This window comes from Pectinophora gossypiella, chromosome 2 (assembly GCF_024362695.1).
Source record: "Pectinophora gossypiella chromosome 2, ilPecGoss1.1, whole genome shotgun sequence".
NCBI lineage: Eukaryota > Metazoa > Arthropoda > Insecta > Lepidoptera > Gelechiidae > Pectinophora > Pectinophora gossypiella.
In genome coordinates, this window is record NC_065405.1 from 9,241,253 (window position 1) to 9,262,564 (window position 21,312).

The window sequence follows — 21,312 nt, forward strand, 5'->3', positions numbered from 1 at the left end:
CAGCTGCCATTTCTATAGCACCTGCACGTAATAAATTAAAGTTCTTTTGTCTTAACGTCTGAGATTCAACAACACTCGCAAATTTTATAAACAAAAACCTTAAGAAGGGACCTATTATATAAATTTTATGTTCCATGTAGCGTTATTTATATTCGCTCCGGCAAAGGTTTCTGCAAGGAAACTCCGTGAGACAATCTTAAAAGTAATGTTCGGAGTGTGACCCGCATCTCAAATATTCAATAACAAATATAGGACGCAGTAAGTAGGTATGTGAATTTTTAGTGCGGTCGGTCGATCGTCGTAGTAATGGATAGGAATATAATTGATAGTGTATACAATGTTGTCTTGTCCCAGAATGCGTCTGGGCGCGGTCGATGCATGTAATCTATTTGAGTGAGGTTTTGTTTCATACAATGTGCAAGTCAGTGAGGACATGGCGTCGTGGTTTGAGGTCACACTCTGTGGTACTCTAACGGGCCATCTTAGCTCGTGTTGTAGGGGAAGGTGGGGTAAGACGGGGTAGCGAGGTAAGATGGGGACCTTGTGGAAACCGATAAAACAAAAAAGCTAGGATGATGTTTATAGCGCCATCTAACGGCATTTACCAGTACTTTTCAGTGTCACAAAAGATCTGGTCGATAGTGAGCACGTTGCGCCTTGGTAAGTGTATTTTTTTAATTTATAGTGGTTTTATCTTATTTTTACCATGTAAAATTTGCGTGACTGTGCTTTGTGTATGATATATAAGTTGTGTCTCGTATTTTTTTATTGATATGTGATTATTTTACTATTCTGAAGTCATGAATTCAATACGGTTGCTTGGTTTCATAACCTCAAAAAATAATGAAACACCCTTCCAGACCATTTTGGGAAAGATGGGGTACCTACATAGGGGCAAGACGGGGCAGGTACCCCATCTTACCCCGTCATTTGACACTTCTGTTTTTCCATTGATCTTATATTATCTTTATTCTTTTATTTTATAGATCATGGTTCGAAATTACAAACGAAAAACTAACAGAGGAGGTTGGAGTGAAGAAGAAGTGAAGCTAGCTATTCAAGAAGTTTTAGATGGGAAAAAAGGTTACAAATTGGCTAGCAAGATTTTTAATGTCCCTCAAACTACCCTCGAGCGCAAAGTCAATGAAGCAAGAAAAAATGAGAATAGTGTACTCAATGTCAAGGTTTCCTTAGGTCCAATTAGAACAGTTTTTTCGGAAGAAGAAGAAACATTACTGGTGCAGTATCTCAAGGAAATGGAAGGAAGGTTATTTGGTTTGACAACTTGCGAATTGCAGAAGTTAGCATATGAGTTAGCAGTTCGTAATAATAAACAACATAAGTTTAATGATATCAAGGAAAAAGCTGGGAAGGACTGGCTGCGTGGATTTCTAAATCGCCATCCTGACTTGAGTTTGAGAAAGCCGGAAAACACATCTGCGGCTCGTGCCGCTGGGTTCAATAAAGTATCGGTTGGACAATTTTTCGAACTGCTGGGAAGAACACTTGACGAAAAATGTTTCACTCCGGACAGGATTTATAACTGTGACGAGACAGGTGTTTCGGTTGTGCCAAAGTCACGGTCCAAAGTAATTGCAGCAACTGGAAAAAAGCAAGTGGGAGCATTGACGGGGAAAAACAGCTATTATTACTTCGTCACCATATAAAGCAGAGCTAGAAGAAAGGCAAAATAGTAAGAAACCAAAGGAAACGAACCAAAAGAAACGGAAAAGAGCAAGTAAAAGATCTGTCAATAAAAGAATCAAGAAGACTGAAGAAGAAACTCATTCGTCGAATGATGAAGATACAGAATGTCTGTATTGTCATGGCTTATATTCCGAATCTGATGAAGGATGGATCACTTGTCAGAGTTGTGGTAAATGGGCGCATTGTGGTTGTGCAGGAGTGGAAGATGACGATGCCGAAGCTGTCCATATCTGCCCAATTTGTGAAGATATTGACGACTAATATAGAATACTATTCTATCCACAACCCGTACCCCATCTTACCCGAGGGGGTACCCCGTTTTGCCCTATGGGTGGGGCAAGATGGGGAGATATATATTTTATTTTTGAAGTTGATTATTTTATAAAAGAAGTTTATTTTTTTTGTTTTGACTGATTTAAATGAATAAAAGAAAGACTGATTATGTACCTAATAAATGTTAAGCATTGTGCAATCATAAACAGATGGTTTAATTTAAGAAATACCTTAGGGTCACCGTCTTACCCCACCTTCCCCTACGAGTTCCGAGTTTGTCTACGCTTATTAGTCGTAATTGTGAATGATCTTTCCACACTTATGATCAATTGTATACGCGTACCGTCTGATGCTTTAATACTTGATTCTATTATTTCGATTGTATAATGTTTAGGTATGAATTTACTACCATGTCTTTGAACTTTGTTTGGTAGAGGTAGTAACATCAGTACATGAGTGAGTGTATTCTCCACAACGGGCTCCATTGTAAGTTTATTCATATAGCAGGAAACCTACATAAAACTGCAGCTTATTAAAGTTACCGATGAGATCAAGCCGGTGGTGTTACAGCAGGGCGGGCAGACGGCGTGCAGGTTAGGCTGAATGCAACCAGCATCACATCTCGTGATCGGTAAATTATCTGTTTTTAAGTGGGTTGAGGCGTCTGATGGCGGTGTCTGCTGGTGGCAGCGGCCGGGCGCGCGCGCTAACGGTACTCTCGCCGGCCCTGCGCCTGCGCAGACACTGTCTCTGCAATCCAATACATCTAATACTGTTATTAAATTTATGTGTGTACTTTCTCTCGTGTTTGATGATAATCACCGGCATCGATCACGGCGATATTATCGATATTCTCTGTCTTATCCGCTTAGCATATTTTAACACCCACACCACAAATGCTTTCAATGCGTTTTGTAAACTAAAATATTATTAATACAAACATTTTTTTAACCACGAGACGAACAAAGATTTTACGTAAGCAGCGCTGCTGTTTTCTCTTCGAGCATCATTCATGTAGGTACCAGATTGGAGGACGATTTTGATTAGATCAGATAGAAATTTCCTGTAATAAGAATAATTACTAAAATGCCGATGAAAGGCACAAGGTATTGCAGTAATGCGGTTGTGGAACTCGTGGATAACGAAGTACCTTTATAATTACGAGATCGACGTGTTTCAATGTAAGTGGGTACGGTATGGAATTCCTGAGTCGAGAGGCGGAAGCGGCGAGCGCCTTGATCTTGTACGTTATTCAGAGTATATATTATACATGTGTAGGAATATCTTGGTGTGACGTTGTGGCGACAATAGCACGTTCGACTCGACCCTGTTCGCACGCCCGTCCCACTCTCCGCTTATCGACGCGACTGCTCCGTTTATAAGGGGGTTATTTAGCTATTTACACACAGAGATGGAGTGATGCTCCAACATTACCGCTGATAAGCGCTGACCCGATTCAAACTCTATTCATTTTCATTTCACTAATAACGCTCGACGCTTGAACTACTTCCACCATAAATGTTTGATGGCCGCTAACGAGCGACGTTATTAAATATTAAAACCTGACTTTTAGCGTCCGCTATTTTAATCCTCACTTAAAACGCCCGTCATTTTTCTAACGGTGATTGCTTATAATGTTTGATATAGAATGCAAATGACATTACTGATAATGTGTTACGAGAGTACAGGCTTTCACAACTCATTACGGTGGGAAAACTCGGCGGAAAAGCCGGTAGTGCGCGCGATGGGTGCAAAACATGCGCTCGGCTGATGCTCGTACCACTCGCGCCGTCCATACATCATCATTAGGGCGAGATCAAAGTAAATTACTTTTTTATTGAACTTACAGTATTTGCAATTAAGTTATATGATTCTGTCTAAAAAAAATCGAACATTTAGATGCGCATCTGATTACTATTCTGCCAAATTCACAGCAAAATAAATACTAACGGCTAGACATAAATATAAGGCTGACACAGCAATAACTAAATTATATAAATACTATTAGATAGAAGTGAATCGCTCGACTTAATATCGGCTGATACATCACTATGCTTATAAATGTCACAAAACTAGTTTGACAGATCTAATTCTTACCGCGCATTGAGCCGATTGTAAAATGTTATCTTATTGAAATATAATCAATAATTGTACTGAACTGGTCGTTCTGTTTAATAGTAAGTAGGGGTACAAAGTAAATAACATTTGAATGAGTACCAAAAACTTAGTCTGAGTCGGCGTGGCGTGGCGTGGCGTCAGCACTAAATTGTATCTCTCGTACCCGTCAAGCTGTCTGCAGACGTAGTGTCCTTTAGGGACCATAAATTTTAACTGAATGACAAATACTCTCCGTGTTAATGAAACGAAAATATTTTATGTGCAAAATCGTCGCGTTCGGCCGGTTTATGGTTTGAAATTTTTTATCCCACCCAAAGGATCGGCGTCATCAATTTTAGCGAACACAAGCAATGAATTGGCGCAGGCAGGATTGTAGATAAGTAGGAACTTACTTACAATTTTAGTATTAAATATGTTTTCTCTAGTTATTAAATGCTTTAACGGCCTCCGTGGTCCAGTGGTTGAGCGTTGAGCTCACGATCCGGAGGCTTCGGGTTCGAATCCCGGACAGATCACACAAAAATCACTTGTAGGGATCACAAGTGATTTTTTGTTTGTTTGCTTAGGATATTACAGTTAGTTATATTATTAATCTCCCCTGATTGTCCGAAAGTAAGATGATCCGTGCTTCGGAAGACACTTACTGATGTAAGTATCTAGTCGTTACATAAGCCATGTCAGGGGCCTTTGGCGGATCAGTAATAACCTCACAACCCACAAGATAAGAAGAAGCTTAAATGATTTGTATCGTAAAGGTTGTTTTTAAAGATGCGTTGCTGTTGCAGTTTCTTGTCAATTCTTGTCCTAGTGTTATGGCTACACGTTAGAAATGACGTAGACTCAAAAATATTTAAATTGACGAGTTTATCATGATACGTGGAACAATTATTGTGATAGAGCAAGTTGATATGAGCAAATTTTACTCACTTTCACGTTTTGTTTTTATAATAAAAGTTTGAATGTAACTTTTTATTTATTTACATCGGTTAATTGGAGTCGATGTCGTCAAACTGGAGTCGAGAAATTTCATGTTCGTAGTCTTACCCCGGATCTCTCGGCAAGATGCCGAGTAAGAACTCGGCAGTAAAATTTGAGATTCAAAGGATTCAGGTACCGCCGGAGGGCGTCTCGTGAGCGTATGTAAGACAAGCTGTAGATAATGAAGGCTGCAGCGGACAATTCCGCGAAATGTCGCGCGAAGTTAACGGTACCTTCCCACCCCACGCCGACACTCCTATACTTTATTATCTCGTTATTTTTAACGATCCCACGCAACTCCTGATCGAGGTATTTACGACCGACTTCAATCAGTTTGCCTACTCGTATACGCTGCTAATTAAAGATTCGTATTGATCATAAAACGTCTGCCGTTACAACGTGCGGTCTGCGCAAAAAGCGGTCAGGACAACCACATGACAATGTTGTGTTGAAGTGTGTTCATTAATACTGCATTAATTCGTAACACCCGTGTGAAAATGATGTTATGTTTGCATCGATATTTTTTAACGATGCGTAAACAAACAGCAGCTGTGGTGTGTCTTTATTCAAGTGTAAATGTTGTTCGATCATAAGGCAGCGCAATATACCACAGACTGTTTAGGTGATCCAGTAGTCGATGTAACTGAATAGCAGCGTGAAGGTTTTCCGGTGAACGACGGTGCTGGCTTGGTAGAGACACCACGATTTTAAGCTAACCTGGAGATTGACTAAATCTAAATATCCTATAAAACTGAAAGTATACCGAGACGCTTATTATTTAACTACCTAAGTAAATGTCTAAGTAGAATTGTAAGTAATTTTGCAAATATTTACTTTATACGGTCTTCTGCATAAAACACTAACGTGAACACGTTTGTCACAAAAAAAAACTTAACAAGTCTCTAAAAATGCAATTCTTATGCGCTTAAATATTTAAATAAATAAATATTATATGTGCAACAATATAGCATGGTTGCTCTACCGTGTGCGCCTGCGCCGGCACGGCGTAAGCACGCGGGAGAGGCGGGGGAGTCACGACTCGATTAGCCTAGCCTAGCTCGATCCAACCTGCCTTTCGCGTCGCCTTGTCGCGCCCTTCGATTAAAATATTCGCCGCGACATATACGAAGAATGTGAATCTCATGTTACAGTTAATATCGGGCACTCAGTTTTATCTTTTATCTAATTGTCTGCTGTACTTTTTGACTGAATTTTATAACATTACGCTTCAAAAGTTTGCTATGTACTAAAACATAACGGTAATTATAGTGACAGTTTCTACATTACTAATCTTTGTTAAGTTAATTAAATACAAGGTCAAATAAATCCATATATTATTAGGTACACAAGTTGAGTCTAGGTGAAATTAGCACCTTTAATAACGCGTTAGTACATATTTTAATTGGCCAGACACTAGCAAACGATATTGAGTAGGTGCTTTTCTAACGACACGAATGAATTATTATTATATTAGATCCAGATATATTTTTTTAGAGAAAAGACGTTCCCACACGTCTACGCGACGAATGGCAATAAATGAAAATCCATTTATATCCTCATATATTACGAGGTTCTTGTAATATAGAGCTCATTAGTCTTTTCGAAAGGAGGTCAAGTTTATAACACAAAAAAAATATCTAAAATCTACTTTTATTATCTATACCAGTTGACGTTGATATATTTAAGTACCGCCATCGGTTGTAATCAATCATTAAGAAAGCTCACGCGGATCTTTATATTTAGAAGCTATTACATCTTCATATAACGTTAATCACTATAGAGTGCTATCATCAGGCGAGTCATAACATGGCAAGAGAGGAAATCATTATAATCAACTTCGGATTAAACATTTGCAATAATATTGTTCAAACACGCGTGTTGATACAATTAAAGTGTGGATATTATAGCAATGTTTATGGCAAGACCACGTACGCTGACATTCTGGTTCTAGTGGTGCAGCTCGAGACCCTGACATTTCGATAAAAGCTTCGTTCTTTAATGCCTTGTCAAATGTTTGCAATTTTAATCGTCATGTTTAATGCAGCACATTCTGCCTCTTTTATTTATAACGACATTTAACCGCCAATTCTGAATACCTGTAACTTAGATTTTGTATATAATTTCATGTTCTAATGTCGTCTACATGGTATGCTAAGTGACAGCTAATATTTAACATTACCAGTAAGGAACATTTCTGTGGATCATAAACTAGATAAAGCTTCGAGAAATGCCAGCATTGTATGTCTAGTTCATTTGTAAGAATCACATATCACCGATGGAATGTATCTGTACCTTTAGAACGAAGTGTATAAAACATTTGATCGAAGTACAATAGCTGGGAGAAGATAATGACCTTTGACATTCAAATGAATAAACCACATAAAGTAGATGGAATTTCAACAACCTTACCGTTTTGTGTACATAAAAGAGAGGTCAAAAGATCGAGTTGTGTAAAAATAAACAATTATCGAATGTCAAAATACGTTAATTAATCCTTTTGTAACCATTTCCATACAAAGGAGTTGAATGTTGATTTTAAATATTTAATCCTTTCGCGGAGGAAATACCTTTCTGGGCCTTAATAAAAATTGCAACAATACCATTTAATTTTACACTTGATAATATATAAATAAAGACTCGTCACACATTCATTTGTCATTCTTCGGGCGTGACTGCTCCGAGGGAAATGTTAAGGAGGACGATGAGATCCGATTCATCGATTAAGTATCGCAATAAAAACGTGATGATAACGAAATAGCCGGAAGACAACAAAAGAGGCACGTTCGTCCAATTGGCAGTCTGACCTATCTGATACTGCCTGTGACGCTCAAATGGTTTACGCAAAATTAATGTGGACAAATACTTTGTAAATAGACAACTATTGTATACACGTAGATAGCAAAGCTGTGCCAGTAACGTTTTACTATGATTATCAAATTGTATGTTTGATAGTTAATTTATGCTGCGAGAGGGTAGTGAAAGGGCCGAGGTGTAGTTTTATCTACGTAGGTACTTATCAAAGTAAAATCTGGTAAAATATGGATTCTATGAAGCTCTAATAAGTGTGTTTAATCCCAAGTGGAGGTTGAGGCGCGGGAAATGGGGGGGCGGCGAGCCACGAGGCAGAGGCAGCGCCACCCGCCGCCACTAATTGTTGCTATTACAGAAATTGGTCACTTAAACTGAATTACGATAAATCACTACCCGTGGAGCGAGCTTAAAAGCTCGCGCAGCTGACGTTTACACGATTAGCCGCCTGTTTTAATAAATAAATAGTTCGCCAGGCTGAGTAACGGAACTTTTACAGGCAGCTCTTGTTTATATAAACAACTACTTAATTACTAATTGTTTTCTTGTTACAGGAAACCCATTGGCATTACGAACGAGGCAGCCGAGCGGAAGACGTCCTTCGAAGGGAGCTTTTGGGAAGGTGAGCAGTTTATGTTTGAATAATTGCCCACAGTTTAAGGTTAATTGCATGTGATAAAATTGCAAATGCATGATTGTGAATGCCGATGAGGGCTTGCGATAAGCGCGCGCACGCGTTCTAGCTGCGCCGGCGCACGTCAAATGTTTCACAGCGAGAGAGGCGGGGGAGGCGGGGCAAAAACACGACTTTTCTTGTTGTCCATTAATTGGAAAATAACACCTTACGTTTCATAAAAAAAGTTGTAAATAGTTTACTTCCCTTCTATTTTTATTCATTTCAAACCTGATACGTCATTTGAGTAAGATATACAGTTTAGTACAGTAGTATCTTAGTGAAATTCTGTGGTCTTTACCTACCCTGACGGGAAGTAAGCGTCTTATGCATGTATGTGTACAGTTAAGCTCACAGGTGCTTATTATATCTCAATAATGGTCGCGTGAGGATAAATTGATTTATTGACGTTAACATGAATTTACCGATATACGAATGGTTTACGATAATGGCTAGGGTATTTTGCGGTAAGTCACACCACGCCTATAAAACCTGTTTCCGATCTTCCATTAGTAAACATAATCGTTGCGAAATCGAGTTTATGTAAATTCTATTATTACACGGAGAAAATTTACGGTTTTTGACAATTTTCTTTAGGATATCAAAAGAGAATGCTCAAAATACATACATAAGTATATAAACTCACGCTTATTTCCGGGGTAAGCAGATATAGAATTCATTTTGCTTCGATCCTGTTTCCTGACTTACTTCTCTCAATAACTAAATGGGTACCAGGGGGGTTAAAATGGCCGCATTGGAGCAATTCATCTAAGAAAGCAATATTGCTATTTGACATTTGTTTGCATTGCGCTCTTAGTTTTATATGCGCAAATGTCAAATTGCAATATTGCTTTCTTAGATGAATTGCTTCGATGTGGCTATTTTAACCCTCCAATAGTTTCATTATAATACGAAAATACTATATATTTTTTTATTGGATTAAGTACCTATCTAACTTAGATAGTGCAAGTTTTCTCTAAATAATTTTTGTACATTTATGTGATTTTATGGATATTACAGGTCTTGTAATTCGTTAACTGTATATCCGACACATCCTTACCGTTTTACAATTTTCTTCAATTTACGCTCAAACTATTACTAATGAAACTTACTTTGTAGGTAGTATTAAAAAACCTCTCAGTGTTCTGTAGTATAGTCGAAACGCAAGATTTCTAGTAATATTAACGGTTTCTTTGCCATAATATACAAACTACTAAACTAATATTGATAAAACTTGCAGTATTCCCTAAGTTCAATGATACTTAATCGAATAATAAACAATTACTACAATACTTACTATTAAATGACCTCTATTGGCTTCATATTGCCTACTAACACTGATAAGTGCAACAGTATGGAATCCCTACGAAGCAAAATATACTATGATGATTGAGAAGTTGCAAAACAAATTCACAAGAGCGTTATATTTAAGATTATATGGAGTATACCCCTTTTATCCGCTGATGTATCCATCGCTCTTTGTTCTAGGCATGGTTGGATATTTCCGGTTAGAGGTCAGAAGGAACGTAGCATTAGTTTTATATGTATATAAGATACTCAGGGGGTACATCCACAACCCTGATATACTTAAATGTCTAAGGTTGATTGTACCCAATATTGAACATTCGGCTAGGCGTCTTCCTACAATGTTCGCAGTAGGTATTGGTCGTACCAACCTCGGGAAGCACTCACCTATTGCCCGGGCTACTCGCGCGATTAACGAAATAGCTCAAGAAAACCCGGACACAGATTTATATACATGTTCGTTGGCGGAATTCACTAATATCAGTCTAAAGTTTTTTAGTAAATAGTTTGCATACATTGTCGATTTGGTTTATCTGTAAAGACTATGTATATGTGAAATAAATAAATAAAATAAATAAAAATAAATAAATAAGGGCCTCGTTCATACAAAAGACATCAACGACTTCATTCTTATTGTTCCATAAATAATTTTATGTTTTTGACCACAAGTTTTAAACTACTTAACCGATATTGACGAAACTTACACCTAAGTTGGACAATACTTAATCTAATACTACAAACATATGTAGACTAATGTATCTATATATACGGATATTGTGCGGTTCCGACAATATTACATGCATGCGGATGAAATTGATAACCTTCTTCTTTTAAATTCGGTTAAAATCTGGTAAGAATTACGTGTTAGTCAAGATATTTTATACAGACTTTGTCAGCCTGCTTATTTCCTCTATTGATTTCAGCATAGCCCTTTCGGCGGGGTACATTGTGCATTATAGATAATGATACTACTCGTACCCATGCATTATTCTGGGATTTTTGGAGCATCCTCCTGTTCTAGACAGGTTTTATCATTGAAGTAATAATGAATATTAATTTTAAACCCAAGGAACACACACCTTGTTACTATAGGAATCCTTGCGCATGCGTTGTTTCGATTCGCAAACGCGCACCTTGCACTGCGCGGGCGCCGTTGGTCGCACCTGCCATTCCTTGCATATGGCGTAATGCAGTTTTGGTGCACGGCTTGGACTGCATTGCATGAATGCCGCTGACCATGAAGCCTTTTAAGTTATGAAACATGAACACACTTACTTCATTTTTATTTTTATTATTAGGTACATATTAGTTAGATAAATATATTTTTTTATTTCACGCTATATTTTTTATTCGATTGCATATATTTTTAGAGGGTACTAAATTTCATGAAACGCTGTTTTAAACTTAAAGATTTTTCTATCGAAATCCAATAATACGGTGCGTTTGAAAGCGAGTCTTGGAACCGTGTAGTTAGAACCGACTGTAATATTGTGCGAGTAAACTGCTTTTTCGCAATGCGAGGTAGAGTTTCGCAGTAAACGGGCGAACATTAAATTCTCCGAGACGGTTGAAACGAAAAGTTTCAATCATAAAGGGTACTTTCAAATGAATTCCCGCGTGGAAAGTAAGGTGGGGCTGGCATCCCGCTGCACGGTCATTAAGCGTCACGCCGGCCACCACCTGCCCGTCCGCTTTCATTGTTTACCCGCACTTTGCATGACACCACACCAATTTATTTCAAACACCAGTTTTATGATTGAAAGTGATTGACGATTTATCAACGTACACTCCCAATCAAACCCTAAAACTAAATCTAAACACACTTTTGAATGCAAAAAATGATGTCATGTTTTCAGATACTTTATAGCAATCTGAGAGTTACTTGGCGACAAATAAAAAACTATAAAATTATATTGCGATTCCGACTCAAAAAGCTCTTTGATGGAACCTATCCGGTTGCCATTTAAATTGGAAGTCTTGGAATTTCCTCGGCGGACGTAACAAATAGTCTTTTATGTCGTTCAAGCGATGTGAGTCTGAAAGGTGGGGACGTAGGGTTGTTATTAGGAGTGCGGCTGAAGGCAAGGATGTAGTAATGTTTGGCGGATGCCAGGACGGGGCGCGCCTGGCTGCAGTAAGCTCTCACATACCGCCACTGAAGAATTTATATTCGGTGTATACCTACACGATTACGGACGGTTGTTATAGTCGCGGCCATTCACTGTGTGCGAAACGATCGAGCAAAAAGTGGTTTTTGAAACATGCCCATGTTTTTCCGTCTGTTACATTGACTTGAATGTTTAAATACCAACATGTATTGGAACTTTCAACTCGATGAATATAAACGGTGTTTATGAAAAAATATATTTTCGTATAACCTTCATTTAGATTACTTATATATTTTATTGCTTTCCGATTCAAGGGATGCAGATAAGAGAAACGTGCTAAGTCGCCGATAAGATCAGATCACTCCTGTAAGCCGGATGTGGGGTTTGATTACATATACAGAAGTATGCTATGCATGTTATAAATAATTGAATAACACTGTTTTAATGTCAATCAAATGTTGGTATTTGACTGGTGGTCGTCGCTGCCGGTCAAGCACCCGCGAAGAACAACGGAAATATTATGAATTAATAAAAGCGGTCCGGCGACCTTTGCCAGATACAAATGTTGCGGTTATGACTGCCTTGCCTTGTCTTGTCCAGATTACGTAAGACATGTCACTGGAGAAAGTTAATTTAGTTTTGAAAGTGAAATCGATTGCACTTTCTTTCACTTATCCATTTCATAGTTTCGCTATTGGAATCCATAGATTATAAAAGAACCCAAACATCTAAAGCAACTTAAACCAAATTAGTTTCAAGTCTTATTAGTTTGAGTACCTACCAGTAACCTATTATTATAGTAAACCTGTCTATCTACTACTAGCTCTCTAGGAAGATTCATTTAAAATCATTTAAAAAGTTACTGTAACGTATGAAATAAAGTGCAGTAGGAAATATGCTTTATGTGCAGGCACTAGGCATGCTATTTTTCCCACCTCGATGTTCTGATCTATGTGTATCGAGGCTATTATAAGAGGGCTTAATAAAAGGACGGGAATGTAAAAAAATGTGCAAACAACTCTGCAAACACGTCGGAGCGGTTTAAAGGCCGCGTCCGGATTGCGAGGGGCGGCGGAGGGCACGGCAGCATTCCAGCCTCCGCCCGGCCGGCGCGACGTCACTCCTGCCTACCCACATACATGTAGGCGCATTCCTGATGCCACCCGCTCTCACCGCAACAATGAAAAGAAAGCATGCGCTTCACTTGAGTGTGTGCGCATCCCGCAGACCACGTCATTGGAAGGACAGAAGCATGCGGTCGGAAGTAGGGCGCAACGAGCAGAGCAGCGGCGCCGCGACCCTGACATCTGCGCGGAGTCGAGCCCCGCGCAAGCGCCGTCTGCGCCAGTGCTCACGGTCGCCGCCTTCCAACGATTTATACCTAAAAATAATTTAGATTTATTGGTCAGTATTAATCGCTCTTGATGGCGGACCACTACAATTATAATGTTTTTGCAAGAGCAGCTCGAGTTGTCGGCTCGCTCGCAATGTAAAATTTAGTTCTCGGTCGGAGTTATAGGTTATATACGTCTTATGTGGTTAGACGTCTAGGATAGAGTTCGCATAGGAATAGCTCGGGTCGCCGAGACGGGACCTTTGTTGCGTCGCGGGTGACGCTGTGAGCGGGATGCGGGGGAGCGTCGCGTGCGCAGCGCCGTCCGTCCCTGGCTCGGAGCAACGCCCCCGTCAAGGGCGGCGACGCTGCAAAATTCTGCAAGTCCGCGGCGACTCAGTGCATCGCGCCCCGCCGCGGCGGCTCCGCGCTCGCGCTCGCTCGTGCCGGTCACTGCCGGTGCTCCGTGCTCGGGCTCCGGGCTCGTGGGCGCTGCCGCACCGCTCGCCGCACTGCGCACGCACTGCCCTAACTTAAATAACAGTTATTTCGGTCGTTAATGGACACGTTCCGCATTCTTAACTCGATCCTCCTTCGACCGGTAAGATCCGCGATTGTTTTGGAGCCGAATAACAAACTGGACACGGTTTTCTTCTCGAAAGATGGTGCAGTGCTATTGTTGCTTTCATTGGATTTGAACTTTTTGCGATATCTTAATGAAAGTAAATGTTTCATGAATGAACAAGGACTTGAAATGTGTGAAACAATATAAACGATGATATGTTAAAAGTTTTGTAAAAAGTCTTTACGATGCTGGAAACAAGGAAATTGCCGAGACGCTCGATGTCTCTTCATGGTTTGTATTGTTATTGAACATTTATTTTTCCTGGTGCTTATTAGGTTTTTCAGATTGGGTAATTTTCTCTGAATCTTGTAATTATTTGTTCATTTTTTCCTTACGCGCAAGAGGGACACCTCTAAATGCTAAAATGTTGTCGGTTGAAGTTAAAAGGCTACCTTATTGCCACTTGCTTTATGTTACTCGGCACTTTGTTTCTGGTGTAGGTCCTGGTACATTATGTAATTTGGTCGTTATGTAGAGTTAAATCAAAGATGTTTGTTTAGCGATTTGGTTTTGTAACATTTCAAGAAAAACTGGTTTTCTCTCACATTGTTGCTGTTATAGGCATAAATAAAACCCATTCACAAGCACGTCAAATATTTCCTGCTGCTGATGAGAAACAAGTTTGATGACTTTTAAAAATAAAAAAGTAAGAAGGATGTTGCATAATATCCATTTCCTTACTTAAATTGAAAATTTTATTTTAAATAAGTGAATGTAGTATGTATACGTTATAACTTGTAAGTGTTACATTTTATTCGAATTGGATTCATAAGTTAGTATTTTTGCCAACTTCTGGTGGAGACAAGTATATGTGCTCACGCAGTAACATGTGATACTTTTGCCACAAATTAACACAACTGAATAAATTAATTCAATGTCTTTGTCCCAATTTCATGACGGAATTTACTTCAATAATGGAAATGGTAAAGCCTTTGAGGTTGTTCGAACACAAAGCTGATTTTCAGACGAGCAGTTGTTCAAATATACTGGAGCGTGCCATGTCAAAAGAATAAACATTTTCATTGCTGTTTTACGTAGATAATGTATTTACATGAACGAAAAATAGCAGTTGTAACTTGGACACGTATAAGTAAGCATTATAGTAGCAGATATATTGGTTTTGCGAAAAGTGATGTACACGCAAAGAGTGATAGTGTTAGATACGAAATCATACAGTGTCGTCAAAATCCGTTATTCTCGGTGTTTGCACACGATAGACGAGGAGAGAGAAGGTCTTGTATCATCAATTTTGCCATATTTTACGTCATCAAAGTTTCAAGAAAATATTTCAAAATGTCGATCAATAATAGTCACTAAATAATGACGATCGGTGACTGACTAAGAAGTATGATGAGACGAGTGACACATCATTTGCTAATAGAACGGTCAAGTTACAACAGGACACTGCGAGTGATTCACGGTTTTGTTTAACATCACGCCACTTTTCGAAGCCTCCGTCACAGTGCAAGGACATGAATGTGTCACTTGTTGAATGTAGAGCCCTAAAACCTGTACTATGTCATCATAATATAACCGACATACTTTCCATGCAGCGATTTTATCTAAATCAGCTGATTTCCCAGACATCGCGCAGACAGATTGCGTGCCGATAATAGCCAGGGATGCTGCCGTGAATCCGTGGGGCTCGCCCGCTGGCTAAACACTCAGCCTGTCCCATTCACTTAAACTGATTTGTTATTTTTGTTTTCAGATCGCGTCATCAAAAGCGATGCAGAAGATAAAAGCCTTTCGAACGACGAGATTCCTCTTCCTACGTGTCCCCGTCAGCCTCCTGACGGTGTAGAGACCCCTTCGGATGCCGTGGAGAAGATCCCTGATCCACCATCCCGGCTTCCACCACGGCTCCCCGCAGGCTGGCCTAATACAAGAACACGATTCTCATATACTTCAAGAACGCAGGATGCGAGGAGTAAAGCGAGCGTTAAAGACAAGATAGCAATGTTTTCAAATGACACCACTCCTCCTGATAGGATAGAAAAATGTGGAACTTTACCTGTCAGAAACTCTTCAACCAGTACAAGAAAAAACACTTCGTCTTACCCTACAAGTTATTCTGATATATCTTCTTTAGATAGACGTCTGACTAAATCACAAGACAATTTAGATGAAGCGCCTCGACCTTATAAAAGACACATGGATAGACCAGAAGTTCTGGGATCTCTAGAAAGCACAACCTCTAATTCAAGTGTGAAGAGTAATAGATCTCTACACGAATGTAAACCATTGTTTTATGGAAGCACAACTACATTGCCTTCGAGTATGGACACATCATTTGCACAGCCTGTTGTTTATCATCACACAAGGAGTGTTAGTGATGATAACGGTAATAAAAATGTCCACAAATCTAACCTCGAGTATCTCATTGAACAACGGAAAAAGTCTATGTCCAAATTAAGAGGCTTAGTTATTCCAGAGATTCAAGGACCTATAGTGGATTTACCTGAAATTAAAGTCCAGGATTCGATTGCAAAATCTTTCCTACTAAAGTCAAATCAAAACAATATCAAGAGTAAAGAACATAAAACAAATAATATTAAACCAGTTATTATGAACGACTCGAAGTGGAAAGTAAATCTTTTACCAAATAATTTACCTAAATATTCTCCAGCATTTAAACGAAAATCTCTACAGGTTTATACTCCTAGTTCTTTGTCCAAAGAATCAACGCCGGAAAGGAAATTCAATGAAAAAGTAGAAACTCTTAGTAAAATAAATATGTCAACTCTGTCAAAACCCTTACTGGATTACAAAAGCAGAACAGACAGGACTTCTACGTTACCTGTAAATTTTCCTAATACTACGATATCGGGGTCCAAACTGAGTAGTAAGGACTACAAGGATATATTGAATGATTATAAAAATGTAGAAATTAAGATTTGTACAGCAACTGAAGTTGTGGACAGTGATAACGATTCTGCCATGAGTTCAACACAATCGAGTTACCGTTCATCAGCTTCATCACCGATGCATAATATAGACACGGTAGAATCTGATAGTTCTCGACTATCACCCAGAATTTCTCACTATGCCACATATTCATTGGTTAAAACCGAGATTCCTGCAAAATCATCCGTGATAGAAAAAAGTTGTGAAGAGTATGTAAAACGCAATGTATGTCGATCAGTATCTTCGGACACAAACGCGTCGCTCAGTTCTTCGGCAGGCTCGGCAGCTACATCAGGTTCGCAAGCGAGTTGTAGCTCACTTGAAAGCTCTGTCGCTGACTCCGATAAAAGAAAAGTTTCAAAAACGTATAACATCGATACGATAAACAGACGAAACATTTTAGCTTCAGCTAAATGCAGAAGCGGTAGAGACGAGAAGCTGAATTCACCCGTCATTGAAACTAAATTCTCCCACGAGTCGTACGACAGGTCTCCGAGCCCAACTTCTAAAGCGTCTGATCGTCTTTCTACACTCACGTCCTCAGTGAGTGCTGTATCGAATAAAGGCGAAAACAGACGGCGTAATAAAATAATTGCCGAAACTGATTCCGATAGTGATAGCGATTTGAATGTCCGACAAAGGAAGACTGACTTTAAAAATACGAGATTGAAACGAAACACGAGTTCATCTAAAACCAAACAAAATGAAATTAAACCAGAATCTCCCAAAGCTGAAGATGCACCCAAAGTGATTTCTGACAAAATAATTAAGGAAATCAAAAAAGCAGGCCTGGACAATTATAATGGCAATATAAATAAACCACAAATGGCTACAACTGCAGACAAAAATAGAAATGAAATCAAAAAGTTTGATAACAAAATTAACAATAAAGAGAAGAAAGATGAAAAGACTGCTATTCCACAGCTCAAGAAAGAAACTGCTATGTCTCATATTAGGAGCATAGATATTGTTGACAGTATTAATAAGAAAGCTGCACCAAGCATAATTAATAAAATTGATGCTCGAAATAAAATTAACACCAGTTCATCTGAAGATATTAAAGTGGATACGCATACGATCCGCCTTAAGAAAGGAGCTGGTACGGGCGTAGGTCTCATACTAGCTGGTGGTATTGATTGCGAAGCTAAAGATGTTACGGTACGTAGCAAAAAAATATTAATTATATTACATATTTTTGTACCTACGTTAAATCAAGGTGATCGTTAGCTATACTTTCTGTGTCGCAGGTTCATCGAGTGTTATCTGACAGCGTAGCTGCGAAGGCTGGTTTGAAGCGAGGCGCTAAAGTAAGAAGCATCAATGGCTTTTCCATGACAGGATTAACACATGCTCAGTCTGTCACTGTTCTGAAGGTAAGCAGTCGATTGTTGCGCATATTTACGAAAAAGCACAGAAAAATAAAAGTCGTATTGGCACCCGTTCGGGGTTTACAAGATCAGTGAACAAAAAGTTTTAATTATATATTGTATTGTATGTAATATTAACAGATATATAAAAGATAGGGCAAGTGGCTGGAACATCATCTTACGATAAGTAATCAGATGTTTTTAAATAATACAGAATGTATCAATTCGTATTTTAAATTATACTTAGTTCCAAAATGGGTTAAATATTTTAATACTTTTTGGACGTGACTTAGGTTTGCCTCAAATGGCATCAAATACTTGGTCGGTCAAAAGGGCTCTGAGGGCTCTCACCATTTCAAAAAATATGTTTTATAGATACTTATCATTATTTTAAATCACAATAAGTTTCTATAAAATTTCCGTGTGTAATACAAATTATTATTATGTTTGTAGGTCTAACTCTAACGATACTTACTTATTAATTCGTTTTTTTCCAAAATAAAATTGGTGTTTTGTATAATTCCAGGAACAACGTGCGGAAATTATAATTGAAATTGAGAATGAGATTCGAGAAAAAAATGCAAATCGTGTGGGATGCGGCTCTGAAAAAGGTATTTTTTTTTCAAATATCCTTTAACCAAAAGCAGGAAATTGATTAAAATCCTCGATTACTAAGTTAGAATGTTCTACGTAATTTCTATTTCCTGTTGGGTCTATTTTAGAAATGAACTTTTATATTGTTATCATGGGATCTGGAAATTTAGAGCACCATTCAGCGTTGGAGGAAGATTCTAATCACTTTTCCTAGGATGACTGAGTAATGGGTACGCCGGCAAAGGTATGCAAGCTGTAAGTATGTAGGGACATAGTGCGGCATATTATGCCGGGTATGTGGTTATCTACTATGGGGCTAACGGATTGTTTTAAACTCAGAAGATGCCGTCTTTGCCGATGGATTCGAAACATAGGTATATAATGAAGTGTATATACAATGAAGTTTTTTTTTGGCGCGATTTATTGTAGATTTGTCGCAAATGGCATTAACTACCAGACAAATGGGGCACGCTGAGGGTTCTCAGCCGGTACAAAATTTAAGACAATAGGCCTAAGGGTGCCCAGTGGAAGAAAACCGAAATAGGTACCAAAAATGACTCCAAAGTGTGAAGTTTCTCAATCTTTCATTTTTAATTCGTAGCGGAGTCGAAGGTCCGTCATGAGGTTGTCGGTGGGAGCGGCGAGGGCGGAGCGCCGGGTTCCGTGGTGACAGTGATGTTGGAGAAGGCAGGCGGCGGCGCGGGTCTCGGCTTTGGGCTCGACGGCGGCCGAGACTCGCCGCAGGGTGATCGCCCGCTTACTATCAAGAAACTATTCGCTGGTTTGTAAAGTTGACGATTATTTTACTTCTTCTCTCTTCTATCGTGAGTTGTGAGGTAGATTACCGACCTCAGCAACTCTGGTGTCAGGGTTATTATAGAGCCATCAAAGGCTTCTGACGACGTATACCTATACTACGTGTCATTTTACTAGCTACCTTTTGTTATTATTTTAGTTTTATTTAGCTGTATTTCTGATTTGTTTTTATTCTTTATTTTGATTGATTAGTATATTTCTATACTGTAAGTAACTGTTTTGTTTATGGTGAGTAGAACTAGCTTGTGAGGTCGTTAATAAGTAGGATAGTAAACTGAGAATCAGACTTAGTCACAGTAAATTATCAAACTCGTGTTATGTTATTCGTACCTAAGGTTTAAAAGTTACTTTCTATACCATTCATAGCATAGCTTTGCCTAGATATCAAACAGTCCAGTGCATCATTTACCATTGTTACAAAATGTGCGTTGTAATTATTTAATTGTTATTACAATTTCAGGTGGCGCCGCCGCGCAGAGCGGTCGTGTGTTAGTGGGAGCCGAGCTGCTATCTGCAGGCGGACAATCTATGGAAGGATTCACACGCACACAAGCGTGGGCGGCACTTAAGGCCCTGCCCGCCGGGCCCGTCGCGCTCGTGCTCAGGAACCCGCGAGATCAAGTGGCTCCTTGAAATACCATTGTCATCGCGACTTGCCGTCATCAAGTTTCAGAAGAGGCTCGAGTTGGCTGTATGTATTCGCCATTTGTATTTGGCGAGAGCGTGGAGACAGAAGGGTCGCCCCCGGCTTTATTAGTTCGGCGACGCGTGAACGCCTCTCGGAATCCGGTTAGCACTCACTCTAACGAGAGTCATTTGTCTGCGAACGTTCGCCGAAGGAGAGAATAAAAAGATGCTAACTGACACCATTCAATTTAGCAAAGTGCGTCTAAAGTAAAGCGGCCCCAAGCGTTTGCTCCTCGTACAAATACCTACAATTTGCTCCCTTCATTAGTTAGTACTTCGGTAGGCTCCTTGTAAATAAAGTTGTACCATTTTGCCTCTTACCTAAATGTAAAGAGTGGCTCAGTGTCTCGTAAGTAAGGACTTTTTTAAGACTGTTCATTGTGTTAAAATTGTTATTTATTAATTCGATTAAATTAATACTAGTCTGGACGATGCGTAATGTTATCTAGGCATAGTGCTTAAATTATGAGGATCAAGCTTTGATGAAGGATTTTTTTATTTGCTGTAATAAGTGCCATCTATGCCTGGAGTGTATGCCTATCATGGTCCATTGTGCATAAAATATTTAAAAAAACAGCGAAAATTGTGGAGTAGGTAGGTACCTACCTAACAGTTTTATTTTACCATTTACCTGTTATAATAATCTAAAAGAATAGTTTCATGAAAGTAATTTTCGTCCCAGACTTATTTATATGTATATGCATAGAAAGTAAGTACTACAATAATCGTTTAAAATTCGTAGGAAAATACAAATTTCGATCCATAAAGTGACTTGCCATGATTCGTTCGTCTATTGTATGTATGCCTTATCTTACCACTAATGTTATTAGCATAAGCGTTGTAAATATAAATGTGTTGTTTTTATTTTAATGTTTTACACTAATAACATTTGTATTTTGTGGATTAACAAGTGATCAACGAGAATTATCAGCAAGTATTTATGATTTGATATGTACCTAAACTTATTATCATGTATCGCTCATAGAAATAATAATAATATTTTAATAATCATG

At 38.9% G+C, this 21,312-nt stretch overlaps 1 protein-coding gene across 1 annotated transcript in view; it reads left to right on the forward strand.

Moving 5' to 3' along the window:
• The window catches only part of LOC126377516 (uncharacterized), a 38,520-nt gene extending 17,210 nt beyond the window's left edge, over positions 1-21,310 (forward strand). Inside the window, exons 3-8 of the mRNA XM_050025279.1 lie at positions 8,439-8,506; positions 15,640-17,993; positions 18,083-18,208; positions 18,729-18,813; positions 19,398-19,577; positions 20,073-21,310. Coding sequence (XP_049881236.1) covers positions 8,439-8,506; positions 15,640-17,993; positions 18,083-18,208; positions 18,729-18,813; positions 19,398-19,577; positions 20,073-20,245 — 2,986 coding nt within the window. The 3' untranslated portion in view covers positions 20,246-21,310. The remainder of the gene's footprint in view (positions 1-8,438; positions 8,507-15,639; positions 17,994-18,082; positions 18,209-18,728; positions 18,814-19,397; positions 19,578-20,072) is intronic.
• Positions 21,311-21,312: the final 2 nt, after the last annotated feature.